A 12864-nucleotide genomic window follows, 5' to 3' on the forward strand; every position below is an offset into this window, starting at 1 on the left:
GCCTAAACGCCTAGCATGGGGAGAGCGATTCAGTAATAATAGAGGCTGTTGTTTTTAAATTCACGGGGACAAACGTTAAGTCAAGGTTAAGGAATGCTTTCCCAGGTTATTGGCAGGAGCGTGACAAGTGCGTTGTGCTTACTACCGATAGAGTAATTACACGAACGGTTTTCTGTTTTTGAGCTCTATTTCTCGCCCGGCTCCTCTATGATTCACATGGGTCTGATTTCCTGATTGACATTTAAACGCCTCCGATTGGACAACGAACAAGGACGTTTCATATTTTGTACATGAGAGGCGCCATGACTCAAACACCATATCTTGTGAAACGACGTTCAGCTTCCTTTACGGGAAGTCTGCTTTGGAAAAAACATGGTTTTAGTCGAGGCAAAAGCTGCAGCAATTTAGCTTCAGTACGAGTTACTCGGCATTCTCTGCCTCTCGAATGTGACTGACATTATCTCATCATGTTCTTCAACCTGCTCTTCCTGACGCTGGGTAAGTACCACCCCACCCCCCCCCCCCCCCCACCGCATTCCACTGTTATAATCATAGAATCCATACAGTGCAGAAGGAGGCCATTCTGGCATCCAATCTCCATTGACTCTTTGGGGCAACACGGTAGCATAGTGGTTAGCACTATGGCTTCACAGCACCAGGGTCGCAGGTTCTATTCCCGCATGGATCACTGTCTGTGCGGAGTCTGGAGTCTGCATGTTCTCCCCGTGTCTGCATGGGTCTCCTCCGAGTGCTCCGCTTTCCTCCCACAGCACAAGGATGTGCAGGTTAGGTGGATTGGCCATGCTATTTTGCCCGTAGGTTAGATGGGGTTGCTGGGTTACGGGGTTAGGATGGAGATGTGGGCTTAAGTAGGGTGCTCTTTCCAAGAGCCGCTGCAGACTCGGTGGGCAGAATGGCCTTCTTATGCACTGTAAATACTATTAAAGAGCACCCTTCCCATGGCCTAACTCTATCCACACACCCCTGCCGACCCCCAACCTATTGGGCACTAAGGGGAAATTTAAACTCTGGGTTGAATGTCCCATCCAAAGCTTGGTGACCAGGGAAGGTTGAGTACAAAAACTGGCAACACCTTAGGGGGAAATGTATCGTGGCCAATCCACATAGCCTGCACATTTAGGGAGAGTGGGAGAAAACTGGAACACCCGGAGGAAACTCACGCAGACACGTGGAGAAAGTAAAAACTCCACAGAGCGAGTCATCAAGGATTGTATTAAACACGGCCTGCGGCTGTGAGGCAGCCGTGCTAACCACTGTTCTACCATGCCGCTATGCAATTATTATTATTATTTTTGTATCTTTAAAAAAAGAATTCGGAGCACCCAATTATTTTTTCTCCAATTACGGGACAATTTAGCGTGGCCAATCCACCAAACCTGCACATCTTTGGATTGTGGGGGTGAAACCCACGCAGACCTGGGGAGAATGTGCAAACTCCACACAGACAGTGGAGAACCGGGATTCAAACCCGGGTCCTCAGCACTTCCAATGCACCACATAGCGTCCTCGCTATACAATTATACATAGCCAACGCTGCTGCAGGTCTTGAACGACATTTGGAAGCAGAAAGTGAATGCCACATCTGGCAATGGAAAGAGACGATCAGTTGACCATTTTTCGTGTTGTAAGCCGTGATGCTTTGGCAGCATTCCTGTATCTGAATTGTGGCTCCGCATCGACTTTAGAAAGTGGCGATCGGCCTTGCCAAGATAAAAATCTGCACTACTTAAAGCTACAGTGTTTCAACATTGTCGTGGAGCAATTTTAGTGCAACAGATGCTGATGATCAGGGAATAGTTGGAAGTAAATCTCTCATTTTTTTTGCAGGCTGCTTTTCAGATGCACAGAAAATCGCGAACAGAGGTCAGTTGCCTTCTTTCCAAAGTCCAATCTTGTTTCTATTTTGAAGAAAATGGGTGTAAATTGAGAGGGTTGGATACACAGCGAGACCTTGCTGTCCACGTGCATCAGTCGCTGAAAGTAAGGTACGGCAGGCAGCAATGAAGGCATATTGTATGCTGGCTTCACAGCGAGAGGATTTATCTGGAGGAATAGGGTTGTTCAATTGCAATTGCATAAGGCATTGGTGAGGCCACACCCGCACGATTGTGTGCACTTTTGATTTCCTTTTCTGAGTAAGGTTGTTCTTTCTATGGAGGAACTGCAGCGAAGGTTGGCCAGGATGATTCCTGGGATGGCGGGACTGTCATATGAGGAGAGTCATGCTGTTAGAATTCGATTCATTATGAGTATAGAAGAGCGAGAGGCAGGGCAGCACGGTGGCGCAGTGCTTAGCATAGCTGCGTCACGACGCCAAGGTCTCAGGTTTGATCCCGCCTCTCGGCCACTGTCCGTGTGGAGTTTTCACATTTCCCGTGTTTGTGTGGGTTTCGCCTCTACAGCCCAAAGATGTGCAGGTTAGGTGGATTGTCCATAATAAACTGTCCCTCAATTGAAAAAAGTGAATTGGATAAACTAACTTAATTTTTTTTAAATGAATGAGAGGCGATCTCATACGACCCGACAAAATTCTAACATGAATAGATAGGGTGGAACTATAAATAATGTTCCCAATGGTGGGGAAGTCCAGAATAGTGGTTCATAGTTTGAGGATAGTGGGTAAACCATTTAGGACTGAGGTGAGGAGAAATGTCTTCACTCACAGAGTGGTGAATCTGTGGAATCCTGTTTCTCTTCTCTATGTATATTTCAGAAGCATGGATTTCCAAATACAGTTTTTTGTAAGTTTCTGCGGTTTGTTATTGTGATACCAATATACCGCGCTTCAGTTCTGCTATTCCAATCCTGCATGTCACAAGGAATTGGGTCACATTTCCGTGAACGTCATTCAGCATTCATTATATCAACATTTCTGGGAAGAATATGCTGGGAACGAAGAATGGCGCGGTAGAACAATAAGGATCAAGAATGATGGATAATCGTACCGACTTATGTTTTAAAGCAACAGTTAAGCACTTGGTCTGCCTTAAGCTGAAGCAGTTATGCGTTATGCGAGACTGTGCGTTATGATTAGATCAACTGATACAAGATATAGAGAGAAATAACAGAGGAGCTTGCCCAACTGCCCGTGCAGCATCACTCAGAAGCAAAGCAACAAGTTGAAACGTCCTGCCTTTGGCGGCAGAAAGAGCACCCACCCCCAACAAAAAAACCTCAGGAAACTAATTCATTGTTTGAGTAATCTTTATGTAGAAAAGCACGGAGGGAATACGGGGTGAGGGCGGGGAAGTGGGCCTCTCTTCGGTGTTCTTTCAGAGGGTCAGTGCAGGCGAGATGGCAGAATTCCTTCCTACTGCACTGAAGAGATTCTACCTATGAAGTAGTTGCTGGATGCTGACAAAACATTTAATTCTTTACCCGTCAGTCTGGCCTAACTAAAACTCGAGATGGATTTGTGGGCATAGCATTAGTTATTTTTCTTCGACTTGCAAGTCTGACTCGTTTCACAAAAGCCCAGAATATAAGCAGTCTCCTAGGTCTCCAGAATCGAGAGCTGTTGGAGAACAAAGAAATCTCTACAAATACATTCAAATGGCATCATGTTTCACAAACCGATTCCCATAAGTCATCCTCTCCCCCTCCTCACCTGGCCATACATCCTAATTTGCTCACTTCTCATTTCTTCCCCTGGCCTCTTGTTACCCAGCATCCTTTTCTCCTCATACGCTAGACACCCCTCTCCCCCCCCCCCCCTTCCTTGCCATGCTCTCTGAAATTCTTTGTCTGTGAACTAACATGAATTAGAACGGAGTACATCTACATTAGTGTAACTAATATATTTAAAGTAACTATTTTATATCACATTCGTCATTCCCTCCTTTTATCATTTCATGATAACCTAGCTATTCAGTCCGTAGCTACGGCCCCTCATCAAAAAAGATTCGTCGCTGCATTTCTAATTCCTCTTCTAGGATTATGGCACCAATCTTAACACATCCAAAATCAAATTTACATGTACTCCAAAATCCATGTCCATGCAATGTTCCCTTCCCATCGCCGGGACGGGTGCAATTGCTTCATGAGTCCTGCATTGTCCGTTAACCTGATGACCGTTCATGAGTCAATGCCATGCCCTCGTATATGGGGGCATCGAAGGACATCACCTCTGCATAAACGAAATGTCCTTGTAGTATGGTTGCGGTCACAAATGTAGATAATATTTCCCTTTTCCATGTCCGTCGCCGATGTCACTCCAGGCGAGGTGAGGCCGAAATCACACAGGTGGTGCGTAGCCACCCCATCATGCTTCATACCTGTAAAATAGAGCTGGAGAAGGGCGGCAGGTTAGTTACCGACCTTTTTACACTGGAAGAGGTGGACCCAATTTGCAGTGCTGGAGATGGACCCAAGCACTCCGCCCCTCCACTTTACCTGCCGTGGGGGTGGTACGGAGAACTTGGAGGGGCCCCTCCCGTCGGGGCTCCGACCCTTTCCGAGTCCAATTTTTGATCATGACATAATTACCGGGCTGCACTGAAAGTGAGCTAGGTAATGGGGGCGGTGGCAGGTGGGCCGCACGGACCTGGCCATGAAGCTCCTTGAGGACCTCAGTGAGGGCTAGAACATAGGTGGTAATTTCTTCAGTCATATGGTGAAACTGAACCAGTCTGGGAACATGCAGGCTCCAGGGAGTTCTAAGGGGACCTATCATAAAGGATCTCGGCCGGGCCGGTCCCGCAGGTGTAACCCGCAGCTGGAAGAGGGCAACGAGGAGCAACTTAAGCCATGTCAGTCCCGTGTCTGCTCTTAATTTAGCCAATTTAATTTTGAGGGTCTGATTGTGTCTCTCAACCAACCCGGCCGCCTGCGGTCTGTACGCACAGAGTAACTACTGGCGTATGCCCAACTGGGAGCAGAACTCCTTGTTAATCTGTCCAATAAAATGAGGCCCGTTATCAGAATTTAACTGAGCTGGTATACCGTACCGGGGAATGATTTCCCGCATCAGAACTTTAACCGCAGTAGCAGCTTGATTATCGATAGTCGGATACGCCTCGACCCATCTGCTGAACACATCCATAATGAGCAAAACATATTTATAACATTGACACCTTTCTAACTCTATGTAATCCATTTGGAGTGTCTCAAAGGGACCATTGGGCAACGGGGTTTGCCCCATACCACAAGGGATACCTTTGCCGGTGTTATATTGCTGACAGATTAAACACCGATTACTGATACTCTGGGCCAACCCCTGCATTTTAGGGTGCCACCAAGTGTCCAGCAACAAATCACTAGTCCCCCGAACCGCACAATGCGTTGCAAAGTGTACACATTCGACGACCCATAAAGCCAGTACATCAGACATACAAGTCTGATGTGCTGGCGTGGTCCATAAAGAGGAAACAGAATCATACGTACAACCAAACCGTTTCCACATTTGTTTATCACTCTCAGGAGCGTCCTCCTGCAACCTAATGACGTCTTGGATGGTTGGCATTGGCTTATCAGAAGCAGACATATTTATAGCAGATCGTTTAGTCTGGCTTAACATTTTAGGCACCATCACCTGCTGAATTTGTGCGGCTGTCCGCGCTGCACAATCTGCTTGTTCATTACCAACGTCAACTGGGGTCTTACCGTTTGTATGGGCAGCGCATTTAATGACGGAAATCTGCGCGGGCAGAAGGAGGGCCTGTAGTAGGCCATTCACTAAACCCCGGTGGGATATTTCCGTGCCGGCCGAGGGAATGAATCCCCTATTCTTCCAGAGCTGTCCGAAGTCATGAACTACCCCGAAAGTGTATCGGGTGTCAGTGTAAATATTTACCCGTCGATCTACCCCAAGTAGACATGCACGGGTAAGGGCAAAAAGTTCGGCTTGTTGGGCTGAATAAGGGGTCTGAAAAGCGGTCGCTTCCAGGATCAGACCATCCTGATCTACGATTGCGACAGTCTCCGGCCAATGGGCGTATTAATGCACTGCCATCAACATATATAATCATGTCAGGTTGTTCTAACGGAATATCACACAGATCGTCCCTTATTGTGGTAGTTTCCTGAATCAAGGCTAAACAGTCGTGGCCAGGTGCGTCTTCATGGACAGGGGGACCGCTAAGAAAACAGGCTGGATTGATAGTGGTACAGTATTTAAATGTCAGAGGTGGATTGTTCAAAAGGTATATCTCATACCTATTCTGACGAGCTGCGGTAAGATGCTGAGTCTGCAGTTGCCCCAATAGTACGATTGCCGACTGGGAGCTATATACCGTAATATCCTGTTTGGGGGCAGCACGGTAGCATGGTGGTTAGCACAATTGCTTCACAGCTCCAGGGTCCCAGGTTCGATTCCTGGCTTGGGTCACTGTCTGTGTGGAGTCTGCACGTTCTCCCCGTGTGTGCGTGGGTTTCCTCCGGGGGCTCCGGTTTCCTCCCACAGTCCAAAGATGTGCAGGTTAGGTGGATTGGCCATGCTAAATTGCCCTTAGTGTCCAAAATTGCCCTTAGTGTTGGGTGGCGTTACTGGGTTATGGGGATAGGGTGGAGGTGTAGACTTAGGTAGGGTGCTCTTTCAAAGAGCCGGTGCAGACTCGATGGGCCGAATGGCCTCCTTCTGCACTGTAAATTCTATGATAATCTATGATGATGTTATATTGGCAGCAGCTGGCAAACTATTGTATATCGCTGCCAAGATCTGGCTGCAAAGAGGGTTGCCCAACGCCACTGGATCAAGTTTGGAAGAGTAATATGCTACTCGGTGCTTGTCCCCATGTTGCTGGGTGAGTACCGCTGTTGAACATCCTTCCAGAACAGTACAGTATATGTGGAACGGTCGGTCGTACAAGGGCCTACCGAGGGCCGGTGCTTGTAACAAGGCCTGCTTCAGGCAACAGAAGGCTTCGAGTGCCTCGGTGGTGAGAGTAAAATTTCCCCCTCACTCGTGTAAGGCGTCAGCAACTTTGCATAGACAGCGATGTTTGGTATCCACTGCCGACAATAATTCACCATACCCAGCCACATAATTCACCATACCCAGCCAATGACGGACATCCTTGGCTATGGTAGGGGCGGGGAATTGGCATATTGGTTCAATCATACTGGGTTCGAGACTTCTTTCTGGGGCTGTAAGTAAAACTCCGAAGAACTTGACCTTTGTCTGAGCCACCAGGACCTTTGATTGTGAAACAACATAACCCAACGAGGATAGGTGGTTTAATATGTCATCTACATACTGCACTAGAGTGACACCATGCTCCAATGGCAAAGCCTGGAGTTGGGTCTGCAGACATCTGGAGAAGAGCGTAGGTGAGTTGACGAACCCCTGTGGCATTCGGGTCCAGGTATACTGCTGTCCATTGTAAGTGAAGGCAAACAAATATTGGCTTTCAGATGCGAGTGGGAGGGCAAAGAAAGCGTGCTGAAGGTCAATTATGGCGAAGACCCGGGCTTGAGCTGGAATTTGAGCCAGTATTTGGGCAGTATTAGGGACGAGAGCATGTAACGGCTGTGCGATGGCATTGATTGAACGTAAATCCTGTACTAATCGGTACTGGTCTGATTTGGCTGGTTTAGGGACAGCAAGTATGGGGGTGTTACATTCTGATTGGCAAGGGACCAAAATACCCTTTGCAGCAGCTCTCGGATTAATTTGTCTATAGACGGAGCAGCTTGGGGTTTCAGGGGGTATTGCCGAATGGAAGGCAGCTTTATATGGTCCTTAATCGTTACATTAATAGGTGTAACATTTGTCTTTCCCACTTCCGATGGGTATTCCGCCCATACCTGTGGATTGACATATTCCAAAACATCACGTCCCCGGTGATGCTGAAGTCGAGTGTTAATCGTTTCAGGGACCTCAAAACATTTTATGGAAATGCCGTCTGCCGTGACTTCAAGTGCGTACTCTGTTGGATCTGAATGATCCACTGCCCTCCTTACCATAGGCCCCAGATCCTTGGCATGGTACTGGTCGTGGGCCTGACGTGTAATATGAGGGCTTACCGAAGCTGAATGTGGCCATAAATGTGGTGGTATTGTAACAAAATCGGCTGTAACTTCTTTTCCCGTGACTGTGGCTGTAGCCTTGACTGGCCATTCGGTCCCAATTAACGGTTGGTATTTGTCCTCCAACTCCCTGTTTTGTCCGGTTCTGTCATAGGCCAGGGTAACGTGATGCAGTGAATGTTCAATGTCTAACGTCCACCACTGGGGAGTGAGAGAAATATAGCACTGTTGTCTCATCCTCCATAATTGAACCGTTACCCCTTCGTCTCCGCACTCTATCTGTAGCTGGAAGATACACAGTAAATCTCGGGCCAACAAGTTACAGTCCAATCTAGTAGTCACTAGAACCTGATGATCCGAAGACTTATTCTCCTAAGTGACTGTCACGGGTTCAGAAATAGGATACTCACACACCCGTCCTTGGAACCCCGACAAATGCTGCGTGTGGTCGGATAGTTGTAGTCGAAGTTCTGATTGCACCGAAGACATGGCTGCTCCAGTGTCGATTACAAATGGGTAATGTTGATGTCGTATCTGAAGAGAAATAATAGGTTCCCTGTCCGATTGAAGACTCCTTATGACTAAATCAGTTAGTCAATCCTGTGATGGGAAAGGGTTTGCCTGGGAGAAGTCAGTGTACCTCGTCTGTCCTCTCCTTGGTGGGTACCCCCTACTTTTGGTCGGGTAGTCTCCTTCTGCTGCCCGTCTTTTAAAGGGGCATTCCTGATGCCAGTGATCTGCACGGCCGCAATTAAAACATGCATTGTTCCCTTTATATCTGCCCCGTCCTCTTTTCCCAGTAGACCAATGGCCCCTCAGAGGGGGCGGCAGTTGTAAAGCTGTTGCTGCATACGGTGGGCAATAAAGAGGAGCTGAGGGTCCATTTGGGTGGGTTTGATATCCTACCCCATGTTGATCCACCCACCCAAGGTCACAATAGTGGGGTTCCAGCTGGTAAGCCACCGTTTCTGCCGCTGGTTGGGGATCTCAGATCATCCTTTTTCATTACATTATCCATTTTGGTAGGAATAACAGCAAAAGGGATCATTATTTAAATGATAAAACATTAAAACATGCTGCTGTGCAGAGAGACCTGGTGTGCTAGTGCATGAGTCGCAAAACGTTGGTTTACAGGTGCAACAGGTGATTAAGAAGGCAAATGGAATTTTGTCCTTCATTGCTAGAGGTATGGAGTTTAAGACTAGGGAGATTCTGCTGCAATTGTATAAGGTGTTAGTGAGGCCACACCTGGAGTTTTGGCCTCCTTACTTGAGAAAGGACGTACTGGCACTGGAGGGTGTGCAGAGGAGATTCACTAGATTAATCCCAGAGTTTAAGGGGTTGGATTACGAGGAGAGGTTGAGTAGATTGAGACTGTGCTCGTTGGAATTTAGAAGGATGAGGGGGGATCATATAGAAACATATAAAATTATGAAGGGAATAGATATCATAGATGCAGGCAGGTTGTTTCCACTGGCGGGTGAAAGCAGAACTAGGGGACATAGCCTCAAAATAAGGGGAAGTAGAATCAGGACTCAGTTTAGGAGGAACTTCTTCACCCAAAGGGCTGTGACTCTATGGAGTTCCTTGTCCAGTGAAGCAATTGCGACTGCATCATTAAATGTTTTTAAGATAACTATAGATAGTTTTTTGAAGAATAAAGGGATTCACGGTTATGGTCTTCGGGCCGGAAAGTGCAGCTGAGTCCACAAAAGATCAGCCATGATCTTGTTTATGGGCGGAGCGCGCTCGAGGGGCCAGATGGCCGACTCCTGCTCCTAGTTCTTATGTTCTTATGACTGAATGGCGGAGCAGACTCGATTGGCCGAATGACCTAATGGTCTAATCATCTTATGGTCTAATATATGTGACAGGTGAACAGCAGTGATAACCCACCTCTTACTTTGTCAGCGGTGCTCAAGTCCATGTATTAACAAACGGCTGTTTTTCTTGAACTTGCTTTCTTTCTCTCATTATTTGAAAGATGATGTCCAAGAGTTGCAATCACCAACCATATCGATATATCCAAGCGATGGAGAGTTGGACAAAGGAAATTCCGCTCGCATTGAATGCAGAACCCCCAGTTACCACGTGGGCAGTACGTTCTACTTGCTAAAAGAGGGGAAGGACACTCACATTGCAGTGGAGATCGTTCCAGATGGCGAGGAGACGGCTACTTTCGACCTCCTCAACCTCACCGCAGAGCATCAAGGCCAATATCGTTGTTTCTACCGACATAAAGAATCAGGACAATGGAAAGTTTCCCATGTCAGCCATCCAGTTCAATTAACCATATATGGTAAGAGAGTTTAGATTTTGCTCTTGAAATATGCGTATGAAATGTCATACTTGCACGCATTGAAATACTTGGTTCCTGGGTTTTCTGCCTCCTTTCTCACCAGATAAGGTCGTTGGCTTCCCAAGCGATTCAACTACAATTTGGATCTGTCATGCGAATTGTTCCCATAACCAATTTTGGCAAGTGGAGATAGACAGGAGCACGACTGTGAAATTCTGTGAAAAACACGTCATCCTGTTCTTTTGCAGTAGTCATTTCCTGAACGTCTTTAAAATCTGAATATTCCACGGAATTCTCTGCTGTGGTATTGCATCTTTGAAGGAAATACATGGGTTAACTGCACCATATAACTTCTAATCGTAAATTGGCCAAACTTATGTGTGTAAGATGGGGTAATAAGAGTGACGAAAATAAAAGGGGTAATATAATCACCACTCGTTGAAGGACTATATTTCCTTGATCGTTTGTTGGACCCGCCTGTTGTGTTCTCTAGAAATTGTCCATAATTGGGGTCGAACGGGACAACTGTCGAGACCCGTGCTCAATTCCTGGCTCAGGTTATTGTGGAGTTTGCACGTTTTCCTGTGTCTGCGTGGGCTACCTCCAGGTGAACAACGAATAAAGAAAAGTACAGCACAGGAACAGGCCCTTCGGCCCTCCAAACCGGTGCCGACCAAGCTGTCCGTCTGAACTAAAATCTTCTACACTTCCTGGGTCCGTATCCCACTATAGCCATCCTATTCATGCATTTGTCAAGATGCCCCTCAAATGTCACTATCGTCCCTGCTTCCACCACCTCCTCCGGCAGCGAGTTCCAGTCACCCACTACCCTCTGTGTAAAAAAACTTGCCTCGTACATCTCCTCTAAACCTTGTCCCTCGCACCTTAAACATATGCCCCCTAGAAATTGAACCCTCTACCCTGGGAAAAAACCTCTGACTATCCACTCTGTCTATGCCCCTCATAATTTTGTAGACCTCTATCAGGTCGCCCCTCAACCTCCGTCCTTCCAGTGAGAACAAACCGAGTTTATTCAACCGCTCCTCGTAGCTAATGCCATCAAACATCCTGGTAAATCTCTTCTGCACCCTCGCTAAAGCCTCGACATCCTTCTGGTGCTCCGGTTTCCTCATGCAAAGCACAAATGTGCAGATTAGATGGATTGGACGTGCTAAATTGTTTCTAGTATTCAGATGTTAGTTGGGCATATGGGGATAGGGAGGGGTTTTGGCCGGCGGAGGGTGCAGACTTGATGGGCCGAATGACCTGCTTCTGCATGGAAGGGTTTCAATGAAACACATTTTTGAGACCTGATTCGCAAAAGGAATAACCACCTAACCTTAGTGTTCAAAGATGTGCAAATTAGGTAAATTGAGCATGCAAAAATTATCCCTTGGCGTGCAATGATTTGCAGATTAGGGTAGTTGGCCTTACTAATGTTACCCCTTAATGCGCTATTGCTTGCTCCTCCATCCACAAATATTCAAACCCCCTACTATGTCGAACAGTGGCAGCCATGTGTACTATCGATAAGAGCACTGCAGTAACTCACCAAGGTTCCTTAGACAGCAACTTCCAATCCCATGACCACTACATCGAAAAGGAGAAGAGCATCAGGAACCTCGGTTGCCGACCACCTGTAGATTCCCCTCTAAATCATTGGCCGCCCTGATTTGAGAACATATCAGCGTCCCTTCACTGTCGCTGGTGCATCATCGTAGAATCCCCCCCCCCCCCCCGCTAACAGCTAAATAGGTGCACGTACACCTCGTTAACTGTAGCGGCTAAAGAATACAACTCATCACCAGCTTCTGAAGGGTGAGTATGGATGGGGAATAAATGCTGGCAAAATCAGCATCGCTCACCCCGTAAGTACATTTTTAAAAATGTGAGGTGAGGTAGTGCTATGCGGATAAGGTGAGTTGAGTGGGCCCAGGTAGGGTAGTCTTTTGGAGGGTCGATGCAGACTTGATGGGCTGAATGGTTTCATTCTCCACTGTAGGAATTTTATGATTCCATGAAGATGCCCAAATATAATGTTTGTCAGTGAGCAGGAAACAGGTCGTATTCCCTGGGAACAAAGTTAGGAATTGAACCCATTCTTAATTCTCTAATTCTGGTTCGGAATGCAAATTAACGGGCAGCACGGTAGCATTGTGGATTGCACAATTGCTTCACAGCTCCAGGGTCCCAGGATCGATTCAGGCTTGGGTCACTGTCTGTGCGGAGTCCGCACATCCTCCCTGTGTGTGCGTGGGTTTCCTCCGGGTGCTCCGGTTTCCTCCCACAGATGTGCAGGTTAGGTGGATTGGCCATGATAAATTGCCCTTAGTGTCCAAAATTGCCCTTAGTGTTGGGTGAGGTTACTGGGTTATGGGGATAGAATGGAGAGGTTGACCTTGGGTAGGGTGCTCTTTCCAAGAGGCGGTGCAGACTCGATGGGCCGAATGGCCTCCTTCTGCACTGTAAATTCTATGATAATCTATGATATGATTTGAACAGGAATATTAATGTAAGGCGCACAACTCAGATCTTGTATATTCGTTTTGTAAAGCAGGTCTCAAAGATGTGTTTCATCG

At 47.1% G+C, this 12864-nt stretch overlaps 1 protein-coding gene across 1 annotated transcript in view; it reads left to right on the forward strand.

Annotated features, from left to right (window-relative positions):
* Nucleotides 1–365: 365 nt before the first annotated feature.
* The window catches only part of LOC140404775 (uncharacterized), a 76223-nt gene continuing 63724 nt past the window's right edge, over nucleotides 366–12864 (forward strand). The window contains exons 1-3 of the mRNA XM_072493511.1: nucleotides 366–498; nucleotides 1849–1884; nucleotides 9971–10285. Coding sequence (XP_072349612.1) covers nucleotides 468–498; nucleotides 1849–1884; nucleotides 9971–10285 — 382 coding nt within the window. The 5' untranslated portion in view covers nucleotides 366–467. The remainder of the gene's footprint in view (nucleotides 499–1848; nucleotides 1885–9970; nucleotides 10286–12864) is intronic.

Source organism: Scyliorhinus torazame, chromosome 31 (genome assembly GCF_047496885.1).
Source record: "Scyliorhinus torazame isolate Kashiwa2021f chromosome 31, sScyTor2.1, whole genome shotgun sequence".
NCBI lineage: Eukaryota > Metazoa > Chordata > Chondrichthyes > Carcharhiniformes > Scyliorhinidae > Scyliorhinus > Scyliorhinus torazame.